The following is a 16404-nucleotide window of genomic DNA, read 5'->3' on the forward strand; positions in this document are numbered from 1 at the left end:
AAAAGTTGCATGCTTTCTAAGTCTCATTCAGGGCCTATTGAAGATATTACAAAACCTATGAGGTTGAAATAGCTTGTACTACTGCGCTTTGCCAAGCTGAGCAGTCAAGACTACTTAGTACACATAGAGAAAGTTCATGTCTAGATACACAAAGCATCTCCTAAATGCATGTTGAAAACATTGCTAGTTTTATCTGGGCTGCCTGACTTAATACTCTAGCTCCTATAACCCACTGCCACATCAGTACAGTAGTTTACCCTAATCCTATAAACACTGAAAAACATGAAGGATCTGCCTAAGCACTATTTCTTCAAACTGAGCTACATAATTATAGAATGGCCTGGGTTGAAAAGGACCACAATGATCATCTAGTTTCAACCCCTCTGCTATGTGCAGGGCCTCTAACCACCAGACCAGGCTGCCCAGAGCCACATCCAGCCTGCTCTTGAATGCCTCCAGGGATGGGGCATCCCCAGCCTCCTTGGGCAGTCTGTTCCAGTGCATGGAATAATATAATTCATCTTATAACAGGGTTTTTTGCTTGCTTGTTTCTCCAGAACCTAGATATACACTAACAGAAACAGTAAGCAGTATTTCACTCAAAGTTAGGATCACTGACGAGTGATAGACCAGGCAAGCTCAGCCTGATAGCTTCCGTAGTGAAGCCTGCGGTAAGCCTTCTGTTTAACAACAGTAGAAATTCCAAATCACAAGGAGATAACATTTTGTTGTGTTTTCTTCAGAGTCTGAAAATCAGTTAAATTCTGACTGACATCACAGAACTCTTGTGGAAGCATCCTCTGAATAATGCTACTTCTTCAAAATACTTCAGTGGCGGAAGCACTGAAAACACATCACCTGTGATCTAAAACACTGCGACCTGCAGCTGCTGAGCACTAATGGGCACGATGATTTCTTTTCTAAAAGGAGTGCCCCAACTCATGACATAGTGTAAGACTGCAATGCCCAGAAACATTTTGAAAGGGTATCCTTCAAATCTGCCCAATAGCAGAACAGCACTCAGTCTCAGAAGCAACACCTTTGTTGTTATATAATATCCACCTATTCCGTTGAAGAGTCAGCATAAGCCAGAGTCATTAAGTATGACTACAGAAGGTCACATACTGTGACCAGATTCAAAGACTTCTCAGGAAGTTTTAAATCCAGGAGACTGTCAAATAGTAGTACTGGATAAGAGTTGAAAAAAGCATCTAAAAAACTTTTATGAAACAGTCAATCTACCTCCAGAAGTCACTGTCATCCTATGGTGGAATCTTCTTCAGCAGCAAGGTATGGTAGATAGCCTGAAGTTTAGGTGCCATTAGGTAGTTCAGATTTCCTTGTACTCAGGTAATCCATCATAAGCCACACCTCCTAACTCTTCACTGGTTTTGCTGCACTCGACTGCTTCACACAGCAACTCCCCATCACAAAACTGACATTCCCCATGCAGAACTGAGGTTTGCTTCCAGAAACTCTGAGAACTCAAAGGGCAAATACAGCAACCTCTGTGATTCGCCATGTACACCAATGCTACAATGACAACAGGAAAAGAACTTCACCTGAGCAAACAAGACGAGGATAAAGTAGTACAAAATGGAATTCTTATACAAAAAAAAAAAATAAATCAGCACCTGTAAATTGCTACAGCTGTATAAAAGGGAAGTAAAAAAATCCAAGGCAACACTCCATACAGTGAATATGATGTATGTTTTATTCTATTTACAGTACATTTGTTATAAATATAATACATTTCTTGAAAATCTTGAGTAGATTTAATTTTTAAAACAGATCAATTGTTATAGTTACATAATAAAGCAGTGACAATTTAAATGACAATCTCATGGTTGTGAAATAGTGCATTCTGCGTTGAGATGAGTGAGAAAAATACTGAAACTAGTTGAAAAAATTATTTTTGAAACACCCTCGGTGGGATTGTGAACCTCGAATGGTCACCAGTTTTCATAGACTTGAAAACTCAAAACAAATTTTTAAACCAAAGAATTGAGAAACAGTTTGGAGACACCCTATTAACTCACAGGAAGGTTGGGATTTATTATGACTAATGGCTTTTGACAGGAAAAAGCCAGTGAGGGTTTCTTCCTGAACCATATCCTAATACAGCCACAAATATTAAACACGCCATGCTGGAAGTTGTAACAGCAGCCAAGCTGCATTTTTGACAGGGCATAGGACATAGAACTATGTTCAGATCTGGAGCTGAAGATTACTTTGTGTTATGAATATCTTAATTACCAGAGAAGAAATACATTATACAAAAGGATAAACGTATTTTCAGTCCAACGTGCGTTGCATTGAGAAACAAATTGACAAGTCTGAGTATTTTGCTATTTTCTTTTCTACACGATCTCTAGTAACAAGTTAGATGTTCGAGGTGCTATTTCAAAAAACTGCAGCAAAATGTCAACCAGCAATATAAGAAAAGAATCCGATTTATTTTGTCTTTTAGTATGATTTTTCAGGAAGTGGTCAAACATTATTGATAATAATCAGTGCAGGCATAGAGTTCTGCTGACTTGTTTCAAACAAGGTAACTTGGTCCACTAGCTTGGCAAATACTCTGGGGGTTCCAAGATTATAGACACCAGTATGAACAAAGCAAGCTTTCAGCTGCAAGCTATAGACCTCCTGGCTTTTCAGTTGAAGCTTATACTGTGTTTGCCCAAGCCACGTAAAGGATCCATGGATTTCTAGCGCCTCTGGGCTGAAAAAGAAGATAAACATTACTTGTCTGCATTTGAAACATTAACAGATTATACAAGCCCTTTATTTAACATTTATCCAAAATTTCAGAAGGTACTTTGTGTCCATCATCAGTTCTTTACAGAAATTTGTTTACATTCTCTCAAAATTTCTTCTCAAAAGTCAGGAATTACAAAATTAAGTTACTACTTCCGCCACCTTCAGATGCAAGAGTGCCAACTGTCAGCCTTCTTTGGAATCCCGGAAGTTATTGACTCTTTTTGATTGACTGCCTACAATAATTTCCCTTATAACTTGAAAGACTTCCTAGAACTAGAACCAGAACTAGAACCAGCAGTGCGCTCTGGCAGCTGGAAAGGCAAATGGGATCCTGGGCTCCATCAGGAGAGGGGTGGTCAGCAGGGACAGGGAGGTAATTGTCCCTCTCTACTCGGCTCTTGTGAGGCCCCATCTGGAGTACTGTGTCCAGGTGTGGAGCCCTCAGTACAAGAAAGACATTGAGATTTTGGAAAGGGTCCAGAGGAGGGCGACTAAGATGATCAGGGGGCTGGAGCACCTCCCCTATGAGGACAGGCTGAGGGAGTTGGGCTTGTTCAGCCTGGAGAAGAGAAGGCTGCGGGGTGACCTCATTGCAGCCTATCAATATCTGAAGGGAACCTACACCCAGGAGGGGAGTAAACTCTTCAGAAGGGCTGACAACAGCAGGACTAGGGGAAATGGATCCAAGTTGAAGGAGGGAAGATTTAGGTTGGATGTTAGGGGGAAGTTCTTTACAAGGAGAGTGGTTAGGCCCTGGAACGGGCTGCCCAGGGAGGTTGTGGATGCCCCGTCCTTGGACGTGTTCAAGGCCAGGTTGGACGGGGTCCTGGGCAACCTGATCTGAATGTGTACGTTTGGTGGCCCTGCCAGGCAGGGGGGTTGGAACTACATGATCCTTGAGGTCCCTTCCAACCCAGGTGATTCTGTGAACTAAGAAGAAAAAATGTTTGTAATCAACATGAATACATTACCTTGTTGTTTTATGCCGCAAATCAATCATCACATCTACAACAGCCTGGGAACAATTGGAAAGTAGGAGAGTAACAGGGACCAGACAGAGGCTGCAAAGAGAAGTAAGTAGTTGCACATCAAACAGTGCATATGTTTAGTGTTAATTAAAGCCCTTATCCTCAATAGAGCTCATAGGTATGTTTGTCCACAATCAGTATGATTGTTTTTATAAATAATCCTGCAGAAAGAGCAATCCAAGATATTTACAGACAGCGATACAAACTATTGCAGCTGAAATAGTTATTTATGCAACAAGTGATGTGTTTCACTGGAAGCCCTTGCCATTGCTGAACAGTTGAATATTCTAAACTTGATCAAAAAGAGAAGAGCTACTAGAAAAAATGAGATTTGTTTCTGGTCCTGTTTCTGGAATGATACACGCTTCATAAGTGTCATTAAAATATGCCACCTTATGAAGTGTTGAAAATGTTAAGATTTTGTAAATAAAAAAATACCTCTGGTGGCAACTTATACAGCCAGAAACTAAAGTAAACGCTAGTATAAACACAGCAGAGCTCTCAGAAAAACACAACTCAAATCTAAATAGCTATAATTGTAAATACTTTTTGTGTCTAGAAACAAACTTGAGGAGTTCGTGCACATCATTTTATTTTTGGAAGAGCCCAAGATTTTACAGGCTGCAGCTGATTCACACTAGCATTTTAAACAGATTAATTTTGAGATTATTCCAAGAGACAAGACACAAGTGACCTAAACTGTTACCATTTCCATTTCTAAATGAAGTTCCAGCCATAGTTCAAGTTATCAAGTCTGGTACTGTAGACATAACAGTTCTTAACATAAAACTTAGAATTACCTGCTAGTGTTCAAGTAGTTATGCTGCTTCTTCCTTTGACACTCCTCAAAAATACACACAAACTCAGAACATTTATTTTGCTGCTTGAGACAGTTGTAGTTAAAACTAGAACTGCAAACTGTAATACCACAACCTGTTTTTCTACATTGAACTTGCAATTTACCTATACCTTCCTGAAGCAGAACATTTAGGAACTCAGCAAGCTTTCCCTCCTGCATATCAGAGTTGTAGGGGTTAGAAGGTACCCTCTGGGGATCATCCAGTATAACTTTACTGTTAACTCAGGCTCCCTATAATAGAATCCCTAGGAAAGCATCCAGGCAAGTACTGAATACCTGAAGGAGATTCCACAAACTCTCTAGGAAGCTTCTTCCAGTGCCCTGTCACATTCTAAGTAAAGAAGTTCTTCCTCACGCACCTTCAGAAACTTCCTGTGCTCCACTTTTGTGCCCACTGTTCTGTTGCTGTGCACCACAGAAAAGAGTCTGTCCCCATCTACTTGATACCTGCCCTTTAGATATTTACAAGCACTGATAGGAGGTTCCCCCCCCCCCTCAGTCATCTCCAGCTGAACAGTCCCAGGTCTCTCAGCCTCTCCTCATAAGGGAGGTGGTCCATGCCTCTCATCATATGTGCAGCCCTCCACTGAACTTTCCCCTGCCTTCCTTGAACTGAGGCATTCATACTGTTTTATCTTACACATTATGATCTATGTTCATCTCTCAGTAGGATTTATATCAAATTAATAATATTCTAAAAGATTACAAAAAAGCCATCCTGCTAACCTTTTTTGGTGGAAAGAGTGATTGAAGGACTCTGGGTAATGAAGACTTGTCTTGATAAGATTGGAAAGCTGCTCTGGTGTTGGTCTTGCAGGTACTGGTGCGCTTTCGGGTCGAAAAAACTTTAGGAGTGCTGTTTCTGGTAATTCCTGGAATAAATTCAGAATGACACTTAAAGCATTGAAACAAGGCATTATGAAACAACACAAAAAATCCAGTCTCAGAATTTACAAGTTTTTAATTATGAACTGTAACTTCAGGAATATAAGCCCATGACATCATAGTAACTTTTTTCCAACACATTCTGTATTTAAGCATGCTAAATGAGAAGCGATACAACTTCTGCTACCTTCTCTTTTGAGAGGTTTCACAGGTGCACATGAACATCTGTGCAAGTTTCACACAAGTATTCTGCTAGAGTTGTGGTGATTTGCTGGGATTTGGTTGTTTTCTTTTTAAGAAACAGGGATAGCATTCAGACAGTTCCCTAGTTCAAAAGCTGTAACTTAAAGAGCCTATCACCTACACTGGGAAGTTAAAAGGAAAGCTAGTAGCCAAGTTTTCCAGACAGATCCACAAGAAAAAAAAACAAACCCGAAGTTTATGACAACATGCTAACAATGACAGAAGGATTTTAAAAGGCAGACTACCTTACAAATTAGATTTGCAAGAATGTGCTATACAAGTTGCCTTTCCTCATCCCCAGCTGAAAGCCCAAGTAAAGCACAGACACTACTTTGATTCTGCTTGTAAGATTGGGATCCAACCTCTGAAGCAGAAGAAATTAGATGACAGAAAGATGCAACACCAAGTGAGTTAATCAGGCTGCATTTGGTCCAGCATTACATCACTACTCTGTTGAACAGTGTTCAACATAATCTATTTTTCAAGCAGGATTTACTGAGAAAAAGGCCTTATGAACCTATTCTGCAAAAAAGAGTCCACCTTTAGAAAAAAAATTGCAGCAAACAATGCCATTATTAAAGAGAGTGAAGGAAGACTGAGAGACACCAATAAGTCAGTACACTGCACAAAGAAATATTTTTCAATTAACACTGCTGAGTTGTGCCTTGTAAGTTGACAGACAACAAAACATGACTCAAACATACACACTGGGCTCAATGAAATCAGCAAACAATCTGTAAACCTTTGCTGAAATACTCGGGAAACTAAACCAATCAGGTTTCCAATCACCCCTGCAATCCTTTAACTACTGAAAAGAAGATTAGTTTGAAAATGAATGAACTGAGTTTGAAACGTATGAAATACACTTCTCCCCCATCATATAACTTTAATGTTTTAATGAATTGGGTATTTCCTCCCTACCTAATAGGTACCTAATTTGATGGAAATTAACAGAAGAATAAACACTAGCTTCTAGAGTTCACATTACTTTTTTGTTTTGTTTTTTAATCTCAAACTCCCACTTCAACCACATGCCAACATCCTACACACTGTAATGTGCCCTAGAGTGAATTACCTGTTCCAAGTCCTCCCAATCAGAACTCCCGAGTATTTTTTTTAAACCCTACAAGAGACAAATATGAAGGTTTATCTCTACAAATATACAAAGACATCATGAAACACAACAGGAACATTCACTGGTGAAAGTGCAAAATGCTGTTAATATTTCAAAGCCTTTAGTTCCAATACTCCTACTCTGCTGAAAGGCAGCAAGATTAACAATTTACCATGACAGGGCTGAATTTTAATTCCAGTCACCCTCTAGATGTCAGATTCAACTAACAATGTCTGTTCCTGCAATTTGAGCTGCTCAATGTCTAGTTTTTGTAATTTGTTTATTTATTTTTAATCTGGAACAAAGACTACAACAAGACATTTAGCACGTTTCTCTCACCTAATGCTGTTGGAGAGAATTAAGCACTTCCAAATGTTAACCAAGATCTGCATACAGATCAGATAGCTACTTAGAGACATCTAATAAAATGCCAAGTTGAAAGATGCATTAAATTCCTTCCCTACTTTGGAGCTTCACAAATTGAATCAAGGCTGCAAAAAAGATGCCCATATCCACCTGGGACCTATACCTTCCCCTCAAAAATGCATGAAGTAAAAACCTCAAGACATTCAGCTATTTACACTTAGAAGTAAAGCAAAACTAAACTAAAAATTAAACAGGTGGCTTTTTGTTGCTCAGCTCCTAGAGCACCAATTCAAATGAAGTTCTGCCTTTCAAAATACAAAAAAAACCCAAAAGTTGAGACCTAAAGCCAACCTCTTAATCTACTCCAGTTTCTTAGGTTCATGGAGGCTTTGCAAGGAGACAGCAAACACCACATATTGCATACAAGAAGGCCACAACAGTGTTCAAGGTGTTCCCCTTTAAAAATGGTTTAGATGCAATTGGAAAAATCTCATCCATACATAATGGTAGTGGCACAGACAAGATTGACCAGAATGTCAAGGTATACAGCAGCATTCAGGTTTCTGGGTTTCTTAATTGGAAGCATGAAATGGACAGTACCAGCAGAACCACAATGCTCCCAAAGTAGTCTCCCAATGGCTACAAATGGTACAATTTGTGCTAGTAAAGCTGTTTTTAGAAAGCTTTTTGTTGCCCAAAGCCACAATCTACAAAGGCCATAATTCAAAGATATGCACCTAAAATAAAACAAGATTACTGTTTCAAGTAGAAGGATTTCCCCACCTTCATATATTCAGTAGTTGCAAAAAAAAAAAAAAAAAAAAAAAAAAAGGACCATAAGTGTTAGAGGTTTTTCACTACTCTGAAATAAAATTGTGTATTATCATTATTTATACTTCTGAAATCGTGTATTTTTCACATCAGTTTTAGATTTTTCCTGCAACTAGAATACTGAGGTTGGAAGAGTCAAAACGTACACATTAATCAATGCATCGTTTGAATTATATGACAGATTTAATAGGCAACAAAATATATACAGATATACCCATAACATATAGCTCAACCTCAGAGAACACTTCCAACATGAGAATTTCATCCTTTCCAATAGATGCATCAAAATGGTATATTCACATATAATCATTTTGAAGAGTTTAAGGAATATCAGACAGCCTAAAATTTTCAATTTCAAAAACAATCCTCACAATAATTAGGTTAATGTGCTTTTAAACATGATCAGAACAAAAAATTAAATGTTTTCAAATATAGAAATTTAAAAATCAAACTCATCCACTTAAACAGATAAAAACTCTGCAGTTTTAAAAAACATATCTGTATCCAATGACAGAAAAATCAGTAAGCTGCAAAGGCACAGTAGTCATTACTATTATCACAAAGAAAGAGGTTTAACATTTATAATTATGTACTGAACATCCAGTTCAATCTAATTACATACTGAATTCCTAGTTGACAAGCTAGAGGGAAGGGAAACTAACCAGAGGGACCTGGACAGGCTTGAGAGGTGGGCCCATGCCAATCTCATCAAGTTCAATAAGGCCAAGTGCAAGGTCAGGGAAATCCCAAGCACAGACACAGGTTGGCCTGAGAGCAGTCCTAAGGTGAAGGATTTAGAGGCATCAGTTGATGAAAGATTCAACGTGAGCCAGCAGTATGCACTTGCAGTCCAGAAGGCCAACTGTATCCTGGGTTCAAGAGAAGTGTGACCAGCAGGAAGGTGGTTGAGGGAGGTGATTCTGCCCTTATACTCTTCTCTCATGAGATCCCATCTGGAGTACTGCATCTAGTTCTAGAGCCCCCAACAAAAGAAGGACATGGAGCTGTTGAAGTAGGTCCAGAAGAGGGCCACAGTGATCAAAACGCTGGAGCACCTCTCCTATGAGGTCAGGGTGAGCTGGGGCTCATCAGTCAGGAGCAAAGAAAGCCCTGAGGGGACTTTATAGTGACCTTCCAGTAACTGAAGGGGCCTACAGGAAAGCTAGGGAGGGACCTTTTTAAGGGCAGGTAGCAACAGGACAAGGGAAAATGGTTTTAAACTGGAAAAGGGAAGATTTAGACTAGGTAGCAGGAAGAAATTCTTCACTGCAGGGGTGTGAGACATTGGAACAGGTTGCCCAGAGAGGCTGTGGATGCCCTCTCCCTGGAAGCACTCAAGGCCAGGCTGGATGGGGCTCCAAGCAACCTGGTCTAGAGGGAGGCATCCCTGCCTATAGCAGGGGTGCTTAAACTAGATGATCTTAAAGGCTCCTTCCAACCTCAATCATTCTATGATTCCTATGGGAACAAAACACATGCATTTGAGCTTCCAGATAAAGCACTCACAGAATTTCACTTTACTTTTACCATTTTTAATGCAGGTACATACAGAAATTTTAGCCAGAAGCATTTTAAACCTTTCCTCAACTCTGCTATTTGTGTTTTATGGAAAACAGACAGGTTTTTTTGGTTTTTTGTTTTTTTAAAATCAAGTACTCTGGCAAGTTGTGCTGTTACGGAAAACAAATAACAACATCCTGCTTCCTATTCCATGCCTGTGGTTGTATGCATTAATGTGTTCCACAAAAACCAAATAGAATTTACCTGTCCTTGCATCTCAGTCAGACTTAACATCATAGCTTAGAAACCTTAAGATGATCATGCATTGGCACACCCAATTACCAGTCTGCCAGCAACAGTCTGAAGAACTTCAGAAACTGTCAAAAAAAAACAAACAAATCTAGTGCTTCTCTACTACAGATGTTTAGTAAAGCTTTGTTTTTCTGACAAGTCCTAGAAGTTTGGACAGATCCAAACCAAACCCTTAAGGGCAGGCAAAGAATTAGTCTCAGAGAGACAACAATTGACAAAGCAGAAGTCATTAAGTACATAGAAATTAACCCTCCTCAAAATTAAGAGCAAGTTATTTGAAGAATCCAGTTAAGATTGGAGTAATTGTTTAGAGGGTTAAAATAAGTAAGATCAAGGGAAATGAATAAAGTCTTATGTTTTCTCCAGATCTATTGTGAGACCGCTCTTGGTTGGGAATTGCTGCATTGCCAGAAGCAACAGTTCTGCTGCTGGTTTCTAAAGCAGGAAGAAAAAGCTTCCTCAAGTAAAGAATAAAAAAAAAAAAATATCAAAGAGCAACAATAACAAAGGAAAGCAACAAGAAATGCACAGAGCGACAACGCCTGCATCCTAGTTGACTCCACTGTTCAGAGCTTGCGCGTAGATTTGTTCCGCAGAACTGAGCAGCCCTTTATCAAACCGTATAAAGTAGCAGTAAAAAGCATGCGTCTCCATCTCCCTCTGCTGTCTAATCCTCAGAAAACAGACTACTTCTGTGTCAGCCCAAGACACCCAGGAACAGTCTAGTTTCCAACCTTGCTGGATGACTAGTACAGAACACAGATTTACAAAGATGCTGTTTGACTGTTGGAAGTTTGAATTTGGGATTTCCCTCATCCCCTTTCACTGCTTGGATAACCTTAATTCAAGAGCTAAGTATTTCAAAGAGAACATGCAAACGTTAACAGATGAAGTATGTTATTTCCTCCGCATAGCCTAATTTAATCCCATTTCAGGGGTTCTTTAAACTCCTTCATTCATTCCACATATTTAACTGCTGCGAAGTTTCAATCATTTATTATACAAGATAGTCAAGTGATCAGAAGCAGCCAGCACAGGTCTATAAAAGGCAAGTCCTGCCTGACTAACCTAATCTTCTGTGAAATGCTGACCTGCTTACTAGATGAGGAAAAGATTGTGGATGTTATCTGGATATTAGCAACGCTTTTGGAACCATTGTCCCCAGTTTCTCCTCCACAAGAAACTGTCTGCTCACAACTTGGACAAATATGTAATTTCCTAGGCAAAGTGGCTGGTTGGCCAGGCTCAAAGAGTCATAATGCATACAGCTCAGTTCAACCACTTGCCAGACACCACTGGCACTCCCCAAAGCTCAGACCTGGGGCTAGTTTAACATTTTTTTATCAACAATCTGGATGATGTGATCAAGAGCACCCTCAGTAAGTTTCCAGGTAGTTAGGACTGATGATCTGCTTTAGGGTAGGAGGGCTTTGCAGAGAGGCATCTAAACTGATGAGTTGTCATGTGACTGGACATTTAACATTGCTAAAATGCTGGGTCCCACAGTTGAGTCATACCACCAATTATATTTTATATCTTTCCAACTATATGCTTAGAAAGAGAGGCTAGAAAGTTGGCCAACAGAAAAGAATCTGTAGGTTCTGGTCAACAGTCAATTGAGTATGAGCCAGCAGTGTGCCCAGGTGAATAAGAAGGCCAATGGCATTTTGACTTTCACCAGAAATAGCCTGGCCAGCAGGCCTAGTAAAGCAATTACCCCCTCGTACACAGCACAAAAGAGATCAAAGTCTGCATACTGCATAGAGTTTTGGGCTCCTCACTACAAGGGTGAGGAATTACTCAAATGTGTAGAGAGAAGAGCAAAACTGATGAAAAGACTAGAAAAAAAAATAAAAAATGACTTATGAGGAGTGGCTATAGGAATTGAGATTGTTTAATCTGGAGAAGCAACACCTGAGGTGACACCTCATCACTATCTACAACTACTTGAAAGGAGGATTTAGCAAGGAGAGTGTCAGCCTGTTTTCTCAAGTGAAAAATGACAGTAAGCGATCTCAAATTGTACAAGGAAGCTTTAGATTAGATGTTAGAAATAATTTCTTAATGGAGAGGGTGGCTAAGCACTGAAACAAGCTGACTAGGGAACAGGTGCACTCTCTTTCCCTGGGGGATATTTAAGTAATGCATGAATAGGGCAACAAGGGACATGGTTTAGTGATGGAACTTGGTAGGACAGGTTTATGATTGATCTGGTAATCCTGGATATCTTTTTCAACCTAGATGACTGTAAGGTTCTACTTCACCTTCCATCTCAGGAGTTTCTTTTCTCTCCTGTGACAAAACATGCCAATCAAAACAAAGTGAGTGTAAAAGACTTCAGTTCTCAACAGTCCTGACATAATGAGCTATTGAAGTCTAAGTTCAGACTGAGCTTTGGTTACCATGAGGATGTACCAATTAAACATATACTGTAAGAATAAAACAAAACAACACTATCCTCTTTAGAAACTAGATTTCAACTGCACGACAGTGCAGAAAGATTTCTGCTTCAGAGGCACAGAGCGATTCCAAATAAGTTCTGAAAATTGGCTCCTTACACTTAAAGCAAATACATTAATCAATGCAACTTCTATTTGCAGTTGTAACAAGAACATTGTTGAGAATGTGGTCTCTATAATCTGTAGAACAGTAGCATTCAACCGTCAAAATGAATTGTGAATACATCCCGATCCTTTTTGTTACTGGTGGCAGGATTCATTTCACTTACTTTGAAGTAACTAAATTCAATTAAGCCATCTAGATACAGACAACATAAAAAAAAAACCAAGTCCCCATCCCTACATGTCTAATGTTCATGCCAAGTTTGTTTTAGGATACAAGTGTGATTCGTTCCTATTGCTTCTCTCCCCAATGACTTGCAAGAACCAGACCTCAATGAGATCAAGAGCAGAAGTTCACAGCACTCTACTTCCTAATTTCAGATATTTAGTGCTATTGATTGTTCTACATACATCTTAAAAGAAGGAAGAAAACACCAGTAAGAGTAGATGTAATTAGACCAATACAGTAAAATAATGTTCAGCACAGCTTGAGTTCATACATGCAAAGGTTTTGGTTTTTGCTTTTGCGAGAGGAAAAAAAATCCTCTTCAGAAATTCAGCCTTGATTTTCCTTTTATCCCCAGTGGGAATTAAGAGCAGGCAATTTAGCTCAAACTACATGTCCCATCCCATCTATTCCACAGTACAAAAGGACTAACAGGAAAATCCTGTAATGCTGGAAGACTGGCACCAAAACAACAAAACGCAGCATTATACTGGTTAGCAGAACTCTAGACATATTGTTCTGCATATTAATCATAATGCAAAAACTGTGTCTAACATACATATTTTTACACCAATTTAACTTCCATCGTTATTACTGTTTCACATAACAAGAAATACCCACAAGTTTCTTACAGATGTTAATTTCTCTGCATAAGCAAATAGGCTATGAAATAGTACATATGGAACATGAAATAGTAAACTATTAGTTGATATATTCCATTGAAACTTCCAGTGCCTTGCTACTTTCCCCCAGTGTTTCTGCTCTTCTGTTTAAGACATTACAATAAAGATCTTCAATTAGAAGCTGTGCATAATAATTTTAATTTTGTAACTCTTTAAAATAAATGCATCACTTCACTATCAACTGGACATAATACCACTAATAACCTCCTAGACCCAGCCTGAAATAACAGAGAACAGTTAATGAAACAACCAAATAGTGGCACCTTACTCAAGTCTTATATTTTACAGGAAGTGGTTCCATTTTTTTCTGTTTACAAGAAGGCACATCAAGTCCATTTGGGGGGAAAGCAAAGCATCTGCTAAGAAAAAATTCATAGTAGATTACCTGCTTCTGAGGAAATGAAAATGCCTCCTTCCCAACTGTGTTAAGGGCAATATGATGTTGGCCTTCCAAAATAAGCTGTTTGTTATCTTCCACAACATATGCCTACAAAATACAAAGACATTAGCAGACAACATTTTTTTAAAATGATAAGCTTCTTAATACAGAATTACTGACTTTCTCCAGAAGTGGAAGATGAGTTGTTCCAATGCTAGTATGACTCATGAATTTATGTTTATGCTTTTAACTTTGTAAGCACACATAACTCAGGTTCAGACTGTTAATTGCCATACATATTATTTGTATTCTGAATAATTGTGTCCTCTTTTAAGCAAACTGAGTCACACTCTTACAATTCTCTGATAGAAGCAAGCATAACAAAATTCACAATTTTCAGTTTTATTTTTTAAAAACAGAACATTAAAAACTGGATACATTTAGGACATTGGAAAAATCATTCAAGTACAGTTGGTAAACTAACAATATTAAGACTACCTCTGCTTACTTTAGTTCATTAGTTTTATTTTATACAAAACTTAAAGATACAATTTTTCTAAGCATGCTTGAAAGTTCAAGGTGCCATATTTATTATTTTCTACATCTACCTACTTTCATAACCTACTTCCGCAAAACTTAAAAAAAAAACAACATACCTTCCATAGTACAACAATGTTCAAGTCCACTTCACTGCATCTTTGTATCAATCTGACTGCCTCATCAAATGATTGCTTCACAGCCCTTTGAGATGCGTGTGTTTGAGATTGTACATGAGTTCTTCTCAATTCAGAAGATAAGCTTTGAAAAAAGAAGTCTGCACATGGACTGGCTGAACTTATTATCTGCAAGAAATAAAGAAAAAGGACTCAGAACAGGATGTAAGCTGACATAAGTATATCCTTTAACAGGAATCATAGCATTTGAGTTCCAAGCAGCTCTTTGCAAACCTAGAGGATGCCACACATTTTGGTTTCTACGTCTGAGATTAGCACTATGCAGAAACACCTCCAAGGAAACACAGTGAAATACAGCTAAAGATATTGGCCTAAAACCACAAAGACTGAACTTAAAAATAAGATCTTTAATTATTTCCACCAGACATGCCACTACATGATCAAGTATGGTGAAGAGAGTTGGCGTGTCCCCTATAGGCTAACTCACATGCAAATCATTATTGCTATAAGACTTTCTTCAGGTTAATTAACTAGAAGCATTTGCTAGAGTTAGGGATGCACATTTAACTCACAATAACAGAGACTGCAGAGTATATTTCATACTGTAAGAAGCACAGCCAGAAGTACTGGGTCATCACTCGCACTAAGCATTTCCAAACACCAAAAGCTTACTAAGGAACTGGTGGTTTTAAGATTGACAGCAATATTACTTGGACAAAACATGGTAAGTAAACTTCAGGTTCCTAATCCCTCCATTTAGAGGGATTAGATTAGAATATACTGTTGCAAAGCTGCTAATTTCAGCAGAATATTCAAACTCAATGAGAAAATTATGCCAAAAGTAGTTAACTTGCTAGAAAGGACGGACCCCTCTACAACACCCCAGTGAAGAGAACCTTTTCTTAGAAGAAAGTTGAAGTCCATTAGGGAAGCTTAACTGGATTTTTTAGTCCCAAACTCGATCTGTATGCTTATAAATTAAATTGTAGTAAGCAGTTTGACTTTTAAAAGGTAGATGTATATGCAGAAAACAAGTAGTCTAGTACTGACATCCACCTGATCACATCCACTGTCTCAGTGTAGATTTCTGAACTGATACCAAATGTCCTATTTTCTCAAGTCTTGGAAAAACATTCTGAGTACCAAGAGTAATCTGAAGTTTTAACTTACCTTAGTAAAAAGATAATTGAGAAAAATGAAATTCAGATTTCTACTAGATAACTACTAGAAAACTGCTCTTAAGAGTTGGAAAAGAAGGAAAAAAGCTACCATCTCAATGCACTCCTAAAAGACTTCAACTGTTAAGTCAGCAACCAAAAACACTAGACTATCATATAATCTTCTCTGTATAAGGAGAGCTGTTCATACTTTTACATTTAAAAAGAGGCTTTCAGTAGGATAGCTGCACAAGTATGTAGTTCCACCCGTTCACTTGCCTGTTCATTTCCAAAGACGATGTCTGCAAATGTGTAGCTTTCTAAGGGATAAGAAAAGAAAGCATCCTCTCAGCATCATGACAAATCCCAATTTCAACACAACATCGACTATTTTTTCATAAATGTTAGCATATTCAGAAAAACTTACCTTCGGAGTTTTTGCATTTCACTGCTTTAAAGCACAACTTTGCTTTCTCTCTGCTAGCAAGTTTAGTGTCTGAAAGAAAGAGTAGCAAGTTTTTTTTTTGCCTCCAACATAATTACATAGAATTCCTTATTAACAAGCCAGCCTTCGAACTTCAGATTAAAAAAAACACACTAATCACACTCAAGTAGCATATCTACTCAGGCAAATAATCTTCTGCTAACCTATCCTACCTATATGACTGAAGGAGACTGACAGAAACTGAAAGAACTGAAAGATGACAAAAAGTATGCCTAGTTCATCTTCATTATTAATGCAGTAAGACAACACGTCTAGATTCATTTTTAGGCAGAAAAAGCATCAGCATACATGTAAAGATACCATTTGTTAGATGCAATT

General features: G+C 38.5%; 1 protein-coding gene across 4 annotated transcripts in view; it reads right to left on the minus strand.

The window, feature by feature from the left end:
- Nucleotides 1-1691: 1691 nt before the first annotated feature.
- Nucleotides 1692-16404, minus strand: part of TRAPPC8 (trafficking protein particle complex subunit 8) — a 49476-nt gene continuing 34763 nt past the window's right edge. For 2 of the 4 annotated variants that reach the window (XM_052704505.1, XM_052704503.1), the window contains 8 exons: nt 16009-16077; nt 15861-15901; nt 14407-14592; nt 13757-13858; nt 6854-6901; nt 5377-5522; nt 3735-3824; nt 1692-2725 (listed from right to left, as the gene is read on the minus strand). In XM_052704505.1, the coding sequence (XP_052560465.1) occupies nt 2491-2725; nt 3735-3824; nt 5377-5522; nt 6854-6901; nt 13757-13858; nt 14407-14592; nt 15861-15901; nt 16009-16077 (917 nt within the window). In that variant the 3' untranslated portion in view covers nt 1692-2490. The remainder of the gene's footprint in view (nt 2726-3734; nt 3825-5376; nt 5523-6853; nt 6902-13756; nt 13859-14406; nt 14593-15860; nt 15902-16008; nt 16078-16404) is intronic. The other 2 variants (XM_052704507.1, XM_052704504.1) reach the window with 1 other exon arrangement.

The sequence above is a fragment of the Tympanuchus pallidicinctus genome, unplaced genomic scaffold, assembly GCF_026119805.1.
Source record: "Tympanuchus pallidicinctus isolate F22 unplaced genomic scaffold, pur_lepc_1.0 scaffold5, whole genome shotgun sequence".
In the NCBI taxonomy this organism is placed as follows: Eukaryota; Metazoa; Chordata; class Aves; order Galliformes; family Phasianidae; genus Tympanuchus; species Tympanuchus pallidicinctus.